The following is a 17,742-nucleotide window of genomic DNA, read 5'->3' as shown; positions in this document are numbered from 1 at the left end:
AAGGGAGAAAAATTTGGAATGCAAGGTTTTGCAAGGGTGAATGTTGAAAACTATCTGCATATATTTTCAAAGTAAAAAGCTATTATTTGAAAAAAAAAACAAATGAATATAATCTTTATATAGTGCTTCTTTGAAATGATATTAAAATATCCAGAGCATATATGTCTGTTGTGTGAAAATGCCAAATTAATTTCTATTGAGAAATAAATGGCCTTTATTAGAAAAAAAAAAAGATATGAGATGTCATCTTTAGGATATTCCTAGGTATCTATAAGAGGTAGATGGGTGGTCCAGGGGATAAAGCACTGGGCCTAGAAATCAGGAAGATCTGAATTCATATCAAGTCTCAGAAACTTACTAGATGTGTAAGTCTAGGCATATCATGTAACCCATGATTTGTCTCAGTTTCTCATCTGTAAAATGGGAACATACTGGAGAAGGAAATAGCAAACTAGTCTTGCGTTCTTGCCGAGAAAACCCATGGACAATGTCCATGGGGTCACATAGAGTTGGACACAACTGAATAATTGAAGATAGTTACTAATCCACTGTATGGCAGTCACATGACTCGATTCTATTCCTATAAGTGGAATCATAACAACACTTGATTTGTAGAATCACAGATTTAGAGCTAGAAGGAAATCTGAAATGAACTGAAGCCTGTCTTTCATTTCACAGATGAGTAAAGCGAAGTTCAGAGAGATTGAATGACTTGCCTAGTCACATAACTGGTGTTGAGGTAGAATTTAAACCTAGGGAGGTCTTCTGACTCCATGGCTAGCAGGTTCTCTCATGTCTCTCATATTAAATTTGATATTCAAAATTTGAAGAAAATTTGGTAAGACCTTCCGAATTAGAAAAATACATCATAATTATTAATACAGGGTATCCCAAAGTTCTTGGTAAAGTTTTATGCTTTGATAGCTTAAAAATTTCAGTGTCTCCCAAACTATAAAGTTTAAACTATCAAAGTTAAAAATTATACCTAGACCTCAAGTCATCTAGTATACGGAAAGAATCTAATTCATTGTACAAAGTTCTTGCATAGAAAGAGCTGCCACACAGCCCTCTTTGTAGTGGCCAGAAATTGGAAATTATGTGGATGCCTATGAATTGGAGAATGGCTGAATAAATTGTGGTATATGAATAGTATGGAATATTATTGTTCTGTAAGAAATGACCAGCAGGATGATTTCAGAAAGGCCTGGAGAGACTTACATGAACTGATGCTGAGTGAAATGAGCAGAACCAGGAGATCATTATATACTTCAACAACAATACTATATGATGATCAATTCTGATGGATGTGGCCATTTTCAACAATGAGATGAACCAAATCAGTTCCAATAGAGCAGCAATGAACTGAACCAGCTCCACCCAGCAAAAGAACTCTGGGAGATGACTATGAACCACTAGATAGAATTCCCAATCCCTCTATTTTTGTCCACCTGCATTTTGGATTTCCTTCACAGGCTAATTGTACACTATTTGAAAGTAAAATTCTTTTTGTACAGCAAAACAACTGTTTGGACATGTATATATATATATATATATATAATATTTAATTTATACTTTAACATATTTAACATGTATTGGTCAACCTGCCACCTGGGGAGGGGTAAGGAGGGGAAAAATTATAACAAAAAGTTTGACAATTGTCAATATTATAAAATTACCCATGCATATATCTAGTAAATAAAAACTGTTAAAAAAAAAAAAAAAACGAGCTGCCACAGACCTTAGACAAGTGAAATAGAGGAACTGCCCTACCTTTTCTGCCTATTTCTTTCATCTTTCCCCTTGCTGTCATAATCTTCATTTGTTTGTCCATATTGAATGTAAATAGCAGTCATTTCTGCTTTAGCAAGAAATTCTGAGGGTCTTCCCCTCCCAGATTCATTCATTCATTTATTTATTTAGATTTCTTTGGACTAGGTGAAAGAGGCCATTTTTTTGCCTCAATTGCTTAATCACTGAAGGTGCAGCCTTAGTCAAACTGAAACCTGTTGAAGAACTTAGCTTAAAAAGGCCAAAGTCTCCAATTTCATCCACGGGCAACTCCAGCTTTCCTGATCTACATCTGGCCACTGGACACAGCTGGCTCTGGAGGGGAAAGTGAGGCTAGTGACCTTGCTCAGCCTCCCTCACTAACTCCAGTTCACTTGCATGCAACGGCATCACCTCTCTGATGTCATGCTCCTCTTGGAGAACAAAAGACAAACATAAAACCGCTTCCTTTCTAGACTCCCCATACAAACTTGGTCTTCACAGCTTATCTGACTTCAAACCCAGTACAGGGTAGGGTTGGTGAAGAAAAGTAGAGAAATGACCACCCCCAATTCCCAAATCAAATCACAACTGAGAAGAAAAGTGGGGAAAAATGAATATCTACTGTGGCTCCTCTCTCCCTCCCCAAAATGGATTTTCCAGGTTGGGTTCCATCTTTCCAATCTACCAGCAACTCTATCCTGTTCTTATTCTAGAGCTTCTTCCTCAATTCCCCTGGTGATGTATATAAGATGGCCTTCTTTCTTTCCGAACGAAGGACTAGATGGCCTCTAATGTTTCCTATAATTCTAAAGCTGTGATTCTAAAATATTTATTTATTTGTTTATTTATTTTTGAGGCAGTCAGGGTTAAGTGACTTGCCTAAGATCAAACAGTTAATAAGTATTTGAAGTTGAATTTGAACTCAATTTCTTCTACTCCAGGGCCAATGCTCAATCTACTATGCCAGCCACTGTCCCCCAAATATTTGAGCAAAGTTTTAGCAAAGCCCTTTACACATTTTATCTCACTTGTTTCTCAAAATAACCCTGTGAAGTAGTTACTATTATGTTACTTACTAATATGATCCTATTTTACAGAGGAAGAAACATAATCTTCCATCTCCCTAATTCTGCCCTGTCTTGCTTAGTTGTTTCCCAAGTTCTGACCACTCATAGCAGCCTTTTAGTTTGGTTCAAATCCTGTGTCATCTTAGTGCTATGTCTTTTTCATTATAAAAATGAGGAGATGATTCAGTGGCCTCTAAGGTTTGGGTTTGTTTGTTTTTTTTTAAATTCCAAATGAATGATCTTGTGATCCCATTTTTGTTTATTATCAGTAGATAGAACTTGCTCAGCTATCTGAATCTGCTATCTAGCATTTCAAAATGGTATCTAGAAGAAATTCTTACCTGAGCCAATGATTCCATTAGGTTTCTTGCAACTTCATCCTGGTCTTCTGTTAATATTCTATGCAGAGTAGCTCTTCGCTCACTGTCTTTTCTCAGCATAAAGAATCCAGAATCTTTTTCTTCAGGAGATGGGGGAGCACTGTGGTCTTCAAAATTCTCATCTGGAATACTAAAAAAATATGTGCACTAAAATCATCATTTCATTTATGAAACAGACACAGATTTATCCTCTCTCCATCTCTCTCTTCTTCTTTCCTCCTCCTCCTCTCTCTCCCCCTTTTCCCTCTCTTTCCTCCTTCTCTGTTATTTCTCTCTCTTGGTGTCTGTCTCTCTCTTTCTCTCTGTCTCTCCTTCTTTCTGTTTCCTTTCACCATCCCTGCTTATCTTCTCTCCCCTCCTGCTTCTCTCTCTGTCTCTCTATGTGTCTCTGTCTATCTTGTCTCTTCTCCCCCCCCCCACATCCACTCAAAATAAGCCCGGTCTTTACCCCAGAAAGAGGGTTCGGATTCCTTTCCCATCTTTTTCTCCACAGGATTTGGCTCTTGTTTTGAAGGAGAAGGGATCCACTTTTAAATCTGTGTCAGGTGAAACGGATCCATATTCACTGCTGCTGCTTGTGTCTTCTACTAGTACAGGGACTGGCAAGGATATGCTCCTAAGATATTCTGATCATTAAGTAAGAGGGGAAAAACAACATGATAGATTAAAAAAAATTATCACTTATAGAAGGCCACAAATCTATGAAAGGAAGGTTCTTTTTAAGATAAAGAGCCTTAACTTTTGATCCTGTTACACTCACTAGCAATTAAAGTTTATACTTTAACTTTAAACAAAGAATGATTTTCACTAAGTTTGAAAGTCTCTGGTCTAATGGTAACCTAAATTCCATCACCAATTATTGATTTTATTTGTTCAATCAATTTTTCGGTTGTTTTTTTGTGACTTCATTTGGAGTTTTCTTGGAAAAGATCATAGAATAATTGGTTTTTCCTTCTCCAGCTCATCTGATAGATGAGGAAACTGAGACAAGCAGGGCTAAGTGATTTGCCCAGGTTACAAAGGTCAGATGAGTCTGACTCTCTGTCTGTCCTCTACCCACTCTACAACCTAGTTAATGCACAGACAAAATTTCAAGTCCAAGCCAAAAGAAAACAGATCCTAATTATACAGCATTGTATACAATGGATACATGGTATACAACTGTGAGCTCCTCAAAGGCAGGGACTATTTTGCCTCTTTTTGTATCTCCAGTGATGAATACAAAAACATAAGACTTCTGACTCTTATTTCAACCTTCAGTAATAATATACTCTCAACAAATAAGTGGAAGAATATTTGATTAGGCTCCATAAAGTTAGTTTCACTTCTTTACCCACATAGTAATATAATAATCCAGTGGACAGAAACAAACATGGGGTAATCCAGGGCATGGATAATTTAAAAATTGTTCTCATTTGGCTTTGTACTATCACTTTGGAGCATATATTTGTCTTAATATAATGATTTCCTTAGATTAATGTTGAAAATTTATTCGTACTCTCTAAGTTCCTACCAACTAGCAGTTGGAGTTTGCAGTCCAGGGTGACAGTATAAAATGTTTAGGTTGAAAATTTGCCTCAGAAAATCTACAAAGTGGTTAGTCAGTACATATATATATATATGTATTTATATGTATATGTATACATACAGTATACTGATATAGCTGACTGTATTAAAAAACAAAATTTCAAAGAATATGGTCTGGACCAGCTCACCATCAGGAAATGGTAATATAGTCTACTTAAGGCAGAAAAATGAAACAGAGTACCTAATCTGGTTTACTGCTCTTTTGGCTAGCACTGGCACATAACACAGAATAAAATTATTTAAGTTAACTGATGGAAGGAGGGTAGAGCTTAGCACACAACACATCAGGCTTTATGTCCCCGAGGAATGAATATTTTTAAAAATAGCTTTATAGATAGGTAAAGTTAAAAAAAAATTGGACTCACCATTTGATCCAGCTGAAAGAGCTGTGAAAGGAAATGTAATCAGAGTTAATATGTTCTCATTCTTAGGAATTAACCAAAAATCAAAGCAGAGGGCAAAGAATAGACTTCTCTCTAAAGATAGCTTTTTAATAAATGGATAAAATAATAGCATATGGATGTATGTATGAAAATGTTTATATTTTCAGGTAACATATTACATATTTTAGTATAGTGTATATTTTATTATATATTATATGTTTCTAGATTATATATATATTATGCATCCTAATTTTTAGATACAGTATCATCTGAAATATATAAAATTATATATCTATAAAATGTATACTGTATCTTAAGAACTCATTTTCAAAAAATGATAAATATATACATTTGCATATACATACATACAGACATAGATATATCTTTCCTCAAATGAGTGTTTAATATTATTGTTAGCAATTAAAAAAAAAAAACAACAACTCTTCTTAGAAAAAAAAAAAGAAGGAAAATGAACCAGATTTTTATGTCTGCCCTAAAAACCCTTATGATCCTGGGAGAAAAGATTAATGTTCATACCAATCCCACTTCCAATGACAATTTCCAGTTCTGGAACTATAATTAAATCAACTACCATTACCACTGAAAAGGTATATCAATTAGTTTGGCTCTATTAATCCTCTTCATAATTTTCCAAAACAAATATCCCTCCAAAGCCACTTCTTCCCTTTGTGTTGTCTTCCACCATAAGAATATAATCTCCCTAAGGGCCGGCTTTTATTTGTATGTGCATCCCTATTAGGTGGCTCAGTGCTTGGAACATAATGAACACTTAATAACTGCTTCTTAATTTATTCATTCATCATAGGGTCATAGATTTATAACTTCAAGGGACCTCTGTGGCCATCAAGTCCAATCTGATCATTTTATTGATGAGGAAGGTGAGACTTGGTAGCATTCCTATGGAAGACTTGTTTTCCCCCCATCCTTCTGCCCTCCCTGCAGTCCTAACCATTGTCTCAAACACTGGTGTTAGGCTCATTCTTTTTACTTCTCTCCCCATCCAACTGGTCCTGAAGGGGGATCCAGAATATTCCTTGATTCTCATGGTTACTTTTGTATTCTCCCTTAACTACCAAATAAAACTTAGCAATATTTGTTATTTTGAAGTTCCCTCTATTAAAAATCTTGACGCAATCTAGGTCCCACATTGTCATTAAGAGAAGGAATGCCCTTATCTTACTACTTTCCTCTCCTTCCCAACTTCTGCCTTTGTTCTAATGAACAACATTGAGATTGATGCTTCTATAAACTCTCTAACCTCCCAATTCCTCAGCCTTAAATACCAAGGCTTACTTTTTCACTCCACCTTAGCCATGCACAGGAATAATTATGCCTTGGATCACCATGACCCACAAGTGTTCCATTTGCTTAAACAGAATTTCTCTGTCTGAAAACCATTTCCTTTGCCTCATCCCTCCAAAACCCATACCTTTATCCTTCAGTCTTTTTTTTCTGGCCATGATCCTTGCTCTTGCCTTCTTTTCCAATTTGGAACCTATAGTTAGCCAATTCAACTACACACCATTTTCTACTTGCAAATCCCCACCCCATTTGTCCTATCACTGTTCATCTCTTGAAAACTTCACCTCTGACATCTTCATCTTTTAATTCCTATTCACATACTCATAAACAAGCTAGAAGAAATCTCAGAATCATGATGACTGGGTGCATTGGAAATTTGTCATCTAACTTCACTCACTAATTCACTCAACCAACTCAATTCTCCCTTCCTCCCTCCCTCCCTCTCTCCTTTCTTCCTTCCTTTCTTTTTTTTTTGCTGAGGCAATTGGGGTTAAGTGACTTGCCCAGGGCCACTCAGCTAGGAAGTGTTAAGTGTCTGAGGCCAAATTTGAACTCAAGTCCTCCTGACTTCAGGGCTGGTACTCTATCCACTGCATCACCTAGCTGCCTTCTCACTATTATTTCAATGCAGGTACATACCTGAAAGTTTAGGCTGTGCCTTCTTCTTTTTGCTGGAAACTTTTAAGAAATCATCAACAAGCAAATCATTGGCACAGGCCCTCTTGTCAGGATCTGGTTCAAAACAGTGCAATATGAAAGCTTTGGCCTCTGCAGACATAGACTCAGGTATCTCTGGGTGTATCTTGAACATTCCCACCTAAAAGAAATAGAAAATAAGATAATAAACTTTATCTGTTAAGTAGGTTGATATTTTCTTACCTTCTGAAAATTCAAACACCTTACTCATTAAATCCCCCAAGTAAAGAATATCCTACTTTTATTTGATCAAAGATTCACAGAACAATTAGTAAAACTGCCAACAGACGCAAGCATTTTACTCATAAGTCAATGTTCTGTTCATCAGAATTTATTGTGAACATTCCTAGACTTCAGAAAGACTCTCACACACGAAACAGTTACTACAATACATGGAAGTGCTTAAAATTAATTAAGAATTGATAAATATTATATGTATTTTAAAAGAGAAATATGCTTTATTTGATGTTAATTTGAAATTTTCATATTACTACTATTATAAGTTTTATTCTTTTTATTTATTGATATTTTCATACTTTTGAATTAGAATGTACTATTTATTTCAAGTAGTCCTGTTTGAATTACAAATGAATTACATGTTCTCCTTTCAGTGGTATTTTAAAAAATGACAAACTGGATGCCAGAATTAGAACTGAATAGAGCATAGGTTTTGAATTTATAAAGAAGATAATGTACTAAAAATTATTTGTCAATAAATTTTGCTGTTGGAAGCAGGACACATTAAAATGAAATATTGGCTAGCTCCTTTATTAACTATCATTATAATTAATTAATGACATATCGTATAAAGAGCAAGGAATTTATTAAGAGATAGGAAGGCATCCTAATCTTCCCAAAGTAGAGGGATTGCATCAAAGATATATGTATGTGTGTGTGTGTGTATATATGTACATATGTGTGTGTGTATAGATGTATATGTGTATGGGTGTGTATAGTGACCACAACAAAAATTCCATATATATAATATTTCATACACATTAATATTGAATATATAAACACATATAAATATATATACATTTATAAACATATATTACATAATAATTATTATATATATACATATACAAATATATATATATATAAAATTATGTACACACACACACACATATATCTTGGCTGTCACAAGGAATCAGGATGGTGTTATGTGGACAAGTGTTGATGTATTAGACTGAAAATTTTGATTCTAGTCTTAGTTCTGATGAGGTTAGTGGTAGTGAAGAGGTGCGAGAATTGGGTTGGGGAATCCTCTCTGGTCAGTGCAGGTCCAATACCAAAGAATTAGCAAACCCAAAATCGGTATGGCAAAAGCAGAATTTTATTGTTCACTAAGAAGAAAGCTTTCTTAGTGGGCAAAACTCCTCATTAGGAGTTTGGCAAAGGTGGGTTAACAGGCTCCTGGTTATATGGATAAATGTTAGCCTGGGGCTGGGAGCTGTCTGGGCTAATCAACAGTGACCATCAGAGAGAGAGAGAGAGATCTCTAATTGAATAAAATCACTTAACTGGGAGTTTGAAGGCTTTTTCCAAGGTCTGGGAACTCCCAGAAGGGAATCAGGACCACTCCCAAAAGATCTCAGTTTCAATGGAGGGTGATTACCAAGATCTCTGATTGAATGAAACCATTTAACTTGGGAAGGGCTTATCTGGGAAAGGTATGCTTTCCCCAGGGTTTGAGAGTCTCCCCAAAGGGGACACAGTTTACATGCACACCCCCCTCAAAGGTTACATCATTTTTCCCCCAAAAGATCTCAGTTTACATCAGTTTTACTACTAATTAGCTTGCACAAATCACTATTGGCACTGTTCCTTTTTGAGTCTCAGATTTTTCATCTATAAAATTTGGTTATTGGGACAACAGTAACTTAAAAATCCCCACTGAAATGCTGATAAATTCAGATGAGTTGAAATGGCTAATTATGTTCCCAGAGAAAAGAGGAGAAAACATTTAGATCCTCTGGGTTGACAAATGGTAGGCTATGGGTAGGGAATGTTGCATATATTGTCAGTCATGGAGGATTTGTTGATTGGGTTTCCCCCCCCCCCTGTTTAGAGAGGGTATTCAAATGCAAAAAAGGCAGATTGGGGCATACTGGAAAATAACTGGAAGGAATAAATAAAAGTTAAAGGGAGGAGGGGAATGATAGTCTTTTACTAATGTATCTCTAAGAGCTTTTCTAGCCCCCACTATCTATGAATACAAATATACATTTCAGTAAGATATACTCCCTTTGTGGTTGGAAAAATTCAAAAAATTACTAAACGTCATCATTGGATCAGATTAGGCTCCATTAATTACAAACCAGAGGAAGAAGTCATATGACATGTGGAAAAATACATGTGAAAATTTTCCCAAATGGGATAAATTTCCCAGTGGAAAACAATAGCATAACAACTATCAAAACCCCTATTTCTTTGAGCCTGAATAACAACCAGGATTTTTTTGTTTTGGTTTGTTTTGTTTAACCTTAGATCCAAGTACTTTGATAAGAAAAAAATTTATATATTTATTTAAATACAATCACTTAACTTTTCTAATTCCATACATTTAAAAACATTATTCTGAATAGAGGTTTTATAGACATCATCATGCATGCACACACAAACATTAACAAAGGTTAATAAGAATTACCAACAAGGTAGATCAAGTGTTAGCCATGGAGACAAGAAACCCTAGTTTTATATATTGTTTCTGACTCATACAAGCTACATCAGATTATGGATAAGTCATTTAATAGTCCAGTGCCCTGATAATACCCTTAAGACTAAAAATTTGTAGATCTCTAACAGTGAACAATGTTTCCACCCTGAGAATTCTTCTGTACTAATGAAATCACAAGTGTGAGCACTTGCCTCCTTGCACCTATCCTCCCCAATCAAATCCATCTTTGTAGAAGATGAGCACAGAAGATGTAGCTTGTTCTTATTACTATGGAATTTTTCCCCCATTTATTTTATTTGGCAGGCTGAAGAACACAGGAAGAGCTCCTCCCTTGGCACAATAATTTCCAAAGATCTTAGTAGGAGTGGTGTGGTGGTGGTGATAGTGATGGTATTTATTATAATTGGGATAATTAGACCTCTTCTTTCATGGAGGGAAAGGACAAAGGAAATTTTTTGGGTCTACTATTTTGCTACTACAGTGATGAGTTCTTGCTTTACTTCCCAAGAGTTACTACACCTAGTAGTAACAGTCAAGCAGGATGTTGAAGTAAGGATAAGGGAACAGGAATGAAGGTTTCTTCTATTACTACAATAAATAATATGACTTTAAAAACTGTTTTGAGGCTGCTGGTCAAGATAAATGATTACTTAAGCCAGGCAAGTAGGAGAAAATATTGGTCTTATTTATTTTATACCTGCAAATTTCTCAAAGGGATGGCTGGCAAAATGGTTTTTTTGTAGGTTAATAAGTTCTTTAGGCTTAGCTTTCAAGGATAATTTATAGTACTCTTTATTTCCCAAAGAGTTCAACTCACTTTCCTTGTATCAATGTGTTAACATTGAAACAGCATTGCTAGAAAGGATGTTACGAGTATATACATGTAATCTCATGTCAGAATTGGGAAAACTAAGATATTGTAGCAACAGCCAAAACTTAGTGCTTTCAAGTTTATAATAGACATTTTCCACCCCATAGGAGCCCTGTGATGCAGGTAATAAAGTACTGATTTTATAGATAAGGTGTTATGGTTCACAGATTTTAAATCATTTTCTAATGGGACAGCCACAGTAAACTGGGGAGATGAATTTCAAACTCAAGTCTTCCAATTCTAAAAACACTGTTCAGTCTCAAGAGTAGCACACTTTCTAAAAAAATCACACTATCTGGAATGTTTCAGTATCTTCTTTAAGGTACATGTTCTGAAACCAACAGAAGGAAACAGCTTTAACTTGTTTGTATCTCCCTCTGCCCTTCATCCCCCTTTCCCTGTCTCCCTTCATCTCCTTCTCCCTCTCCCTCTCCCTCTCCCCCTCCTCCCCTTCTTTCCTCCCCTCTCTGTCTCTGTTTCTGTCTCTGTCTCTCTGTCTCTGTGTCTCTGTCTCTGTCTCTCTCTCTCTCTCTCTCTCTCTCTCTCTCTCTCTCTCTCTCTCTCTCTCTCTCTCTCTCACACACACACACACACACACACACACACACACACACACACACACACACAGTTTGTTTGGTAAGTCACAGACAAAAAGATGGTTCAAATGAAACATCTTTTTTCCAAAATTGAATGATCAAAATGCTCTCTTCCAGATTTTAGTGCAGACCAAATGAAAATGCTGCTTACTCATGATTAATTAAACAGTCTGATTAAGCAGATAATTTTATAGGTAGAGTGGGAATCAAATCACCTGGATTTGAATCCTGGGTCACCTAATCTTTCTGAAGCTCGTCTTTTTAAAATAACATTTGGCTGTGAAGGTAATACTAAAAATTAGGAAGATTACATCTCCCAAATGGGTAGTATGAGGAATAATAACTTTGCAAATTTCAAAATTCAATGTATTTCTTATGATTATTGATTGCAATGGTCATTAGGTCCTCCTACAGAAATGAAAAAGAATAGTAAGGGGAGCAGAAGAAATCTAAATGATGCTATTTAAATTCTTGGCATCCACCACGGTAACAGTTCTGGTAAAGTTTGGCAAATGACATCATCATTTAAATGAACTCTTTTTTTTTTTTTTTTGGTAGATCTGACATTCATACTAATACTAGTTCTCATCTCACACACATTAGCAAGTTACCTATAAATATATTCTTTCCCAAATATGTATTAATTTGTTGTCATACTAAGCTGCATTATTTAAATGCAATTTTACCTCATCCAATGAGATCTTGAAACAAAACTTTCAACATTTCTGAGATAGGTCTATATAATGCATATACATACACACAAACACACATCTAACCTTTAATTCTGATGCATATTATGATTTAAATAGGACATTACATAAAATTTGGCTTCAAAGAAAAATCCAACCTTAAACATAGCTGCTTGAGGTTCTCCCAATTCATAAAATGGTGGTTTTCCTGTAGCCATTTCAATGATTGTACAGCCCAAAGACCATATGTCTGCTGCTTTTCCATATCCTCTTGGTCCTTTATCTATTATTTCTGGTGCCATATATTGAAGAGTACCTAGAAATAGTTCAAATACATTTTTATCCATTTCTAATGAGTTTATTTCTAAAAGTGATAAAATAATTTGTAAATGTGCTTTGAGTTTTAGTTTTCATCTTTTCTGATCTCCACCTTCTACAGGGAAGAAAAATGGCTTCACAGTACTACTCTTTTAAAAAAGATATTTATATATTATTATTATTTAGCAGAAAACATTATTTTCGGTGAAGATGACATGTTCTCTCATCTCCTAGACAATGCCAACTGGGTCACCAACATGTTAAGTGATTTTCCCTAAATTCCAGCAATTTGTCAGAAGCACAATAAAGAATAGAATTTATTATTTCCTTCCTCTTTTTGCAAATATCGTTGTTCTATAAAGGTCTATTCAGATAACTCATGATGGAAAAAAAAACCTTCTAAGATGCCATGTTTCAATTAATTTTAAAATCTGGATTTTATGCAAGTTTTTGTAACACTTTTTATTTCTTGACCAAAGTGGAAAGCTTTTCACAATATCTTTTATGAATCACATTGCATCATTACCAATTAATGTAAAAAGCCAAAAATAAAGCAAATTCTGAATTTAAAAAATTTCTTTAAGTTTATACTTTTAAGACCCATGAATTAATTACTAATAAAGCTAACAGCTACAAAGAATAATCATAGCTCAATTACTACAACAAATGTCTATTAGCAATCTTATCCTCCAAACCCATTTTCAGAGGACTATCACTTAATCAATATTTAAGCACTAAACTTATCTTTACTCAATATAAATTAGCAAAAATGAAAGAAAAGAACTTATATGATCTTTGACCCAAAATTAGGGTCCTGACTTCCCCCAAAGGAACCACATAAATCTAATAAAAGATAGGCAAAAATTAGTCTTTTCCTTAATTTCTGACTAAAGAAAGGAACCCAACTTGATAACCCTTATGAATTATCTAGGTCTCTATATTCAACTATATGGGGTGCTACAGTGGAATAGTGGTTGATGCTTGCACTCTCACTTTCATTTTTTATGGACCCAAGACAGAATGAATGAGCTAGTTTTAAACTATTTGGGCAATTACTGAATTTGTTAGACAGTAAACATTTATTAAAGGTCTACTAGGTGACAGGCACTGGGCTAAGCACTGGGGATAGAATAAAAGGTAAAAACAGTTTTTCATTTCAAGGAGAGTATAGTTCAATGGGGGAGACAATATGTAAAAATGCACAAATAAAATAAAGACAGCATGAAGTGAAGATAATAAAAAAAGAGAATGCTCTGGAATTAAGAAGAAATGGGATAGGCTTATGATAGAAGTTTAGATTTTATCTGAGACTTGAAAGAAGTTGGCAAAGTCACATGGAAAAGATAAGGAGGATCAGCACTTTAGGCCTAGGAGACAGCCAATGAAAATGCCAAGCAAAAGATGGAATCTCTTGTTTGAGGTACAGTAAAAAAGGCAGTGTCATTAGACTGTATAATACGTGAGGATGGAAGTAGAAATTAAGTGTAAAAAACGGAAATATGCGGCATGGGGAGTGAGCCATGAAGAGTTTTGAACATCAAATAAAAGATTTTATTTTTGATCCTGGAGATGATAAGCTTACCCAGCATGACATTCCTGCATCAAAGAAGTAACTGCACTCTATAAGCAAAAGAGAATTGCAGTAACTCAAAAGAAATGGGAGATAACCAATACTCCAAGGATGAAGAAATCAGACTTGAACCAGGATGGTGACAATGTCAGAGAAAGGAAGGAAGAGTATAAAAGATAAGATATGAAGAAAGTTGATGACTTTTGGCAACAGATTAGATATGGGGTAGGAGGTGAGAAAGAGAGAAAAATCAAGGATAATCCATAGGTTTCAAGCTTGAGTGACTGGAAGGATAGTGGTACCCTGTACACTATTAACAGGAAGTTAATAAAGGATGAATAAAAGGGAATTCAGTTTTGGAAATATTGAGTTTAAGATATCTATGACCTATATCATGCAAATAAATATATACAAAAGACTCAGAATAAGCTGACTTAACTGAGTCCCTCATGCAACTTTTTTCTATGCCTTCTTGTTCTCTTGTGACATGATTTTGTTCATGATATTCTACCATCCTTCTTCTCTGTTAGTCATCTTATGATAACTAAAACAACCTGCCATTCTCTGTTGAATTTAAGAGAAAGAAAGGCCAGTTGTCTGATGAGATGTTGGGCCTTTGTATCATTAACAACATCCTGGACTCTAGACTTCATCTTTCCATTTTCAAAAATTCACATATTTACTGAAAAATGATTGAGTAAACTCTAGGAAACATGATTCATGTCAACTGGACCCACAGAAGACCAATTTAGAAACCATATGCCAATATAGTCATTTAGAATTGGCAAAAAGCCATTTCACGGAGTAGAATGCTTGTGTTCACAATTTAAGACACCTCTTCTCTCATATCAAAGTACTTGGGGAATATAATTAGTTATTAGGGATTTTCTTGGAGAACATGAAAAAACTGAAAAAAAAGAGAGTTGGATGTTATCAGATATTTCATTTAGGGTTGGTAGACTCCTAGAGTTTATGACTGCACCACTGTATTCTTTTCTAGGATTCAGAAAGTTACTGTTAGCCAGGCACTGAGTGTTTTTCTAACTTTGCCAACACTATATAAATCTAGCTTTTTTTTTTTTCATTTATTTAATTTTTATTAAAGCTTTTTTATTTTTCAAAACATATGCATGGACAATTTTTCAACATTATCCTTTGTGAAACCCTGTATTCCAATTCCCCCCTTTCCCCCACACCCTTCCCTAGAAGGCAAATAGTCCAATATATGTTAAACGTGGTAGAAATATAATAGCATAGAATTTTTTTTAAATTATGACTAAATATAAGACTGCAAATCTATTTTGTATAACTCGTTTTCCTTCATTTTTAATCCTTCAGAGACTATTATAACCTGTGGTTCTCCATGATTTGTTTAACGAAATCAAGTGGTGTAAATCTAGCTTTTTAAAAACTCTGCTCTTTTTTTTCCCAAAGGTTTTTCAGATTGCTCTTTTGCTTCATTAAAAAAGCCCAACTATTTTGTTTACATTATATTAATGGGTTTTTTTTGTCTATCCAGTGAAGGGGATTTTTTAAAAACTGCAATGTAAGTATAAAAACTATATAGCTAGAAGGAAAGATCAATCATTTAATTAACCATAAGGAAAGATATGGATTTTTTTTATTAATCCATCTAAATTTATATCATAAAAGGAATACAAAGTTCTATTGCTATCATTAAAGTTCTAACACTTCAAGGTAACATGGTAGTCCAAGGAGCCTCAAAAATTCCAACAAAAGAGTACAAGCTCTCATTGGTACAACCAGCTGTACTTGAATATACTTCTTGTGAGTAATTGCATGCCTGTTATCTAAGGGCCAACTTAACAAAATTATGAAAATATCAATTTTCTCTTTTTCTTTTTTTTTTGGGTCAGAGGAACCTCATAGGAACCCTACTTTAGCAAAGAGGGGTATCAATGAATTAGTTCATTTCTAAAGTATTTAGTTAAGATTAACATCTATGGTCTGAAAAAATGAAATATTTTTCTTTTATGGTACATAAATATTAAACTATTTTAAATGTGCTTGTACATTAAAAAACCCATCACTTGACCATTGTTCTTTATATAGACTATAAGCTTCTTTTTTTTCTTTTTATTTAGAATTTTTTTCCCACAGTATATATGCATGTTACTCATGTTTTTTTTTTTTTTATAATATTATCCCTTGTATTCATTTTTCCAAATTATCCTCCCTCCCCCTGATGGCAGGCAATCCCATACATTTTACATGTGTTACAATATAACCTAGATACAATATATGTGTGTAAATACCATTTTCTTGTTGCACATTAAGTATTAGATTCCAAAGGTATAAGTAAGACTATAAGCTTCTTGAGGGCAGATTTGTTATTAATACCCTTGGTATCTTGTATTGTGTCAGCAATATAGTTAGCTCTTAATAAATGTATTCTGTATGTAAGTACAAATTACCATATGTTAGCTAAGTTGACTCTTATCATGAAAGACAATCTACTACTCCATGGGGTGTTTTTTCTATTTCTAAATCCCATTCTAATTGATTACAGACCCAAAATTCTCCTAGTTGGTTTTTTTTTTTTTTTTTTAAGTTTCTCACCTGTTCATTTTGTTTTTGAAGACTGTCTTCCCTCTTGCCTTCTATGACTAAGTTAGAAATGGCTGCTTTCCCTGCATTGCCTCATCTCAGGAAGCTATCCTCCTGTATCCAGCCCAGTACCCTCCTCCCCTATCTTTTTTTGAATTTGTGAGTCATTTCCTCTTTTTGAATTAAAGGCAGACAGAGTTATTTGTGTGGTGGGATAAAGAATGAAAGCCACAGGGAGTAAACAAAACTATGAAAAAGGCAACTGTAATAATAAAAATGGGAAGTGATTAATGCATGAGTAAGAAGCTTAGCAGAGGGGCAGGGCTAAGGAAAGGAATCTTTGGTAGCTGTAAAAGTGGTTATAGGTGGACGAAGAGATCAAAAGATTTCCAGAAAAGAAACGAAAGTGGCAAAGATGACTACCGGTTTTGACCTCAGGAGCAGAAGACTAAATCATTGTTACAGAGAACGATGAAAGAGTTTCTTTTTTTCTTAGGCAGCTCATTGATGATGTGTTCAGTTTCTTTTTCTAAGATAGGATTATTTAAATATCTGTTAATATGGGTAATTGATATTTTTGGAAATAGCCATATCACTTAGATGATCAGTTGGGTAAAAGAGATCCTAATAATTGCTTTAGTTTCATCTTTCTTGGTAGTACATTCATCTTTTCAATTTTTGTTATTGGCACTTTGGTTTTCTTCTTTTTTTTAAAATCAAAATCACCAATGGTTTAGCTATTTTATTGGACTTTTCATAATACCTGCTCCTAATTTTATTTAATGGGAGGACTTCTTTCCATTAAAGCAGTTTTTTAAATGAACATTTTTAGAAATTGCCAACTGCAAAACATAGATGGATTCATGGATACAATTTATGAAAGTTGTATAATGCTTATTGTCAATCTTTTATTACAAATAGTTGCACTCTAAATTAAAATAAAACAGGTACAACATACCAGTGAAAGTTTCAGTACATGGATTGATGCCAGCAAGCCTCTTTGATGTGCCAAAATCAGAGATCTTTAGAACACCACTATATGTGTTGATCAACACATTGTCACCCTACAGAACAAAAGATTTTAATTCAATATTAAGTTATAAACAAAAGGTTCCCATATAATACTATGGTAAGTGCTTTAAAAAGGGAGAGAGGAGATTAGGTTGACAATGCAGACACAATCAGATACTTGCACTTTTAAAAAAAGTTTAGAGGTAGTAGAGTAATGTGTATATTATAGTAGATTT

General features: G+C 34.5%; 1 protein-coding gene across 2 annotated transcripts in view; it reads right to left on the bottom strand.

Annotated features, from left to right (window-relative positions):
- The window catches only part of MAP3K5 (mitogen-activated protein kinase kinase kinase 5), a 250,131-nt gene that overhangs the window by 33,174 nt on the left and 199,215 nt on the right, over window positions 1-17,742 (bottom strand). For both annotated transcript variants that reach the window (XM_074309740.1, XM_074309739.1), the window contains 6 exons: window positions 17,454-17,559; window positions 12,198-12,355; window positions 7,150-7,327; window positions 5,170-5,190; window positions 3,666-3,843; window positions 3,179-3,347 (listed from right to left, as the gene is read on the bottom strand). In XM_074309740.1, coding sequence (XP_074165841.1) covers window positions 3,179-3,347; window positions 3,666-3,843; window positions 5,170-5,190; window positions 7,150-7,327; window positions 12,198-12,355; window positions 17,454-17,559 — 810 coding nt within the window. The remainder of the gene's footprint in view (window positions 1-3,178; window positions 3,348-3,665; window positions 3,844-5,169; window positions 5,191-7,149; window positions 7,328-12,197; window positions 12,356-17,453; window positions 17,560-17,742) is intronic.

This window comes from Sminthopsis crassicaudata, chromosome 4, assembly GCF_048593235.1.
Source record: "Sminthopsis crassicaudata isolate SCR6 chromosome 4, ASM4859323v1, whole genome shotgun sequence".
Classification (NCBI taxonomy): Eukaryota; Metazoa; Chordata; class Mammalia; order Dasyuromorphia; family Dasyuridae; genus Sminthopsis; species Sminthopsis crassicaudata.
This window is presented reverse-complemented; position numbering and strand designations above follow the sequence as displayed.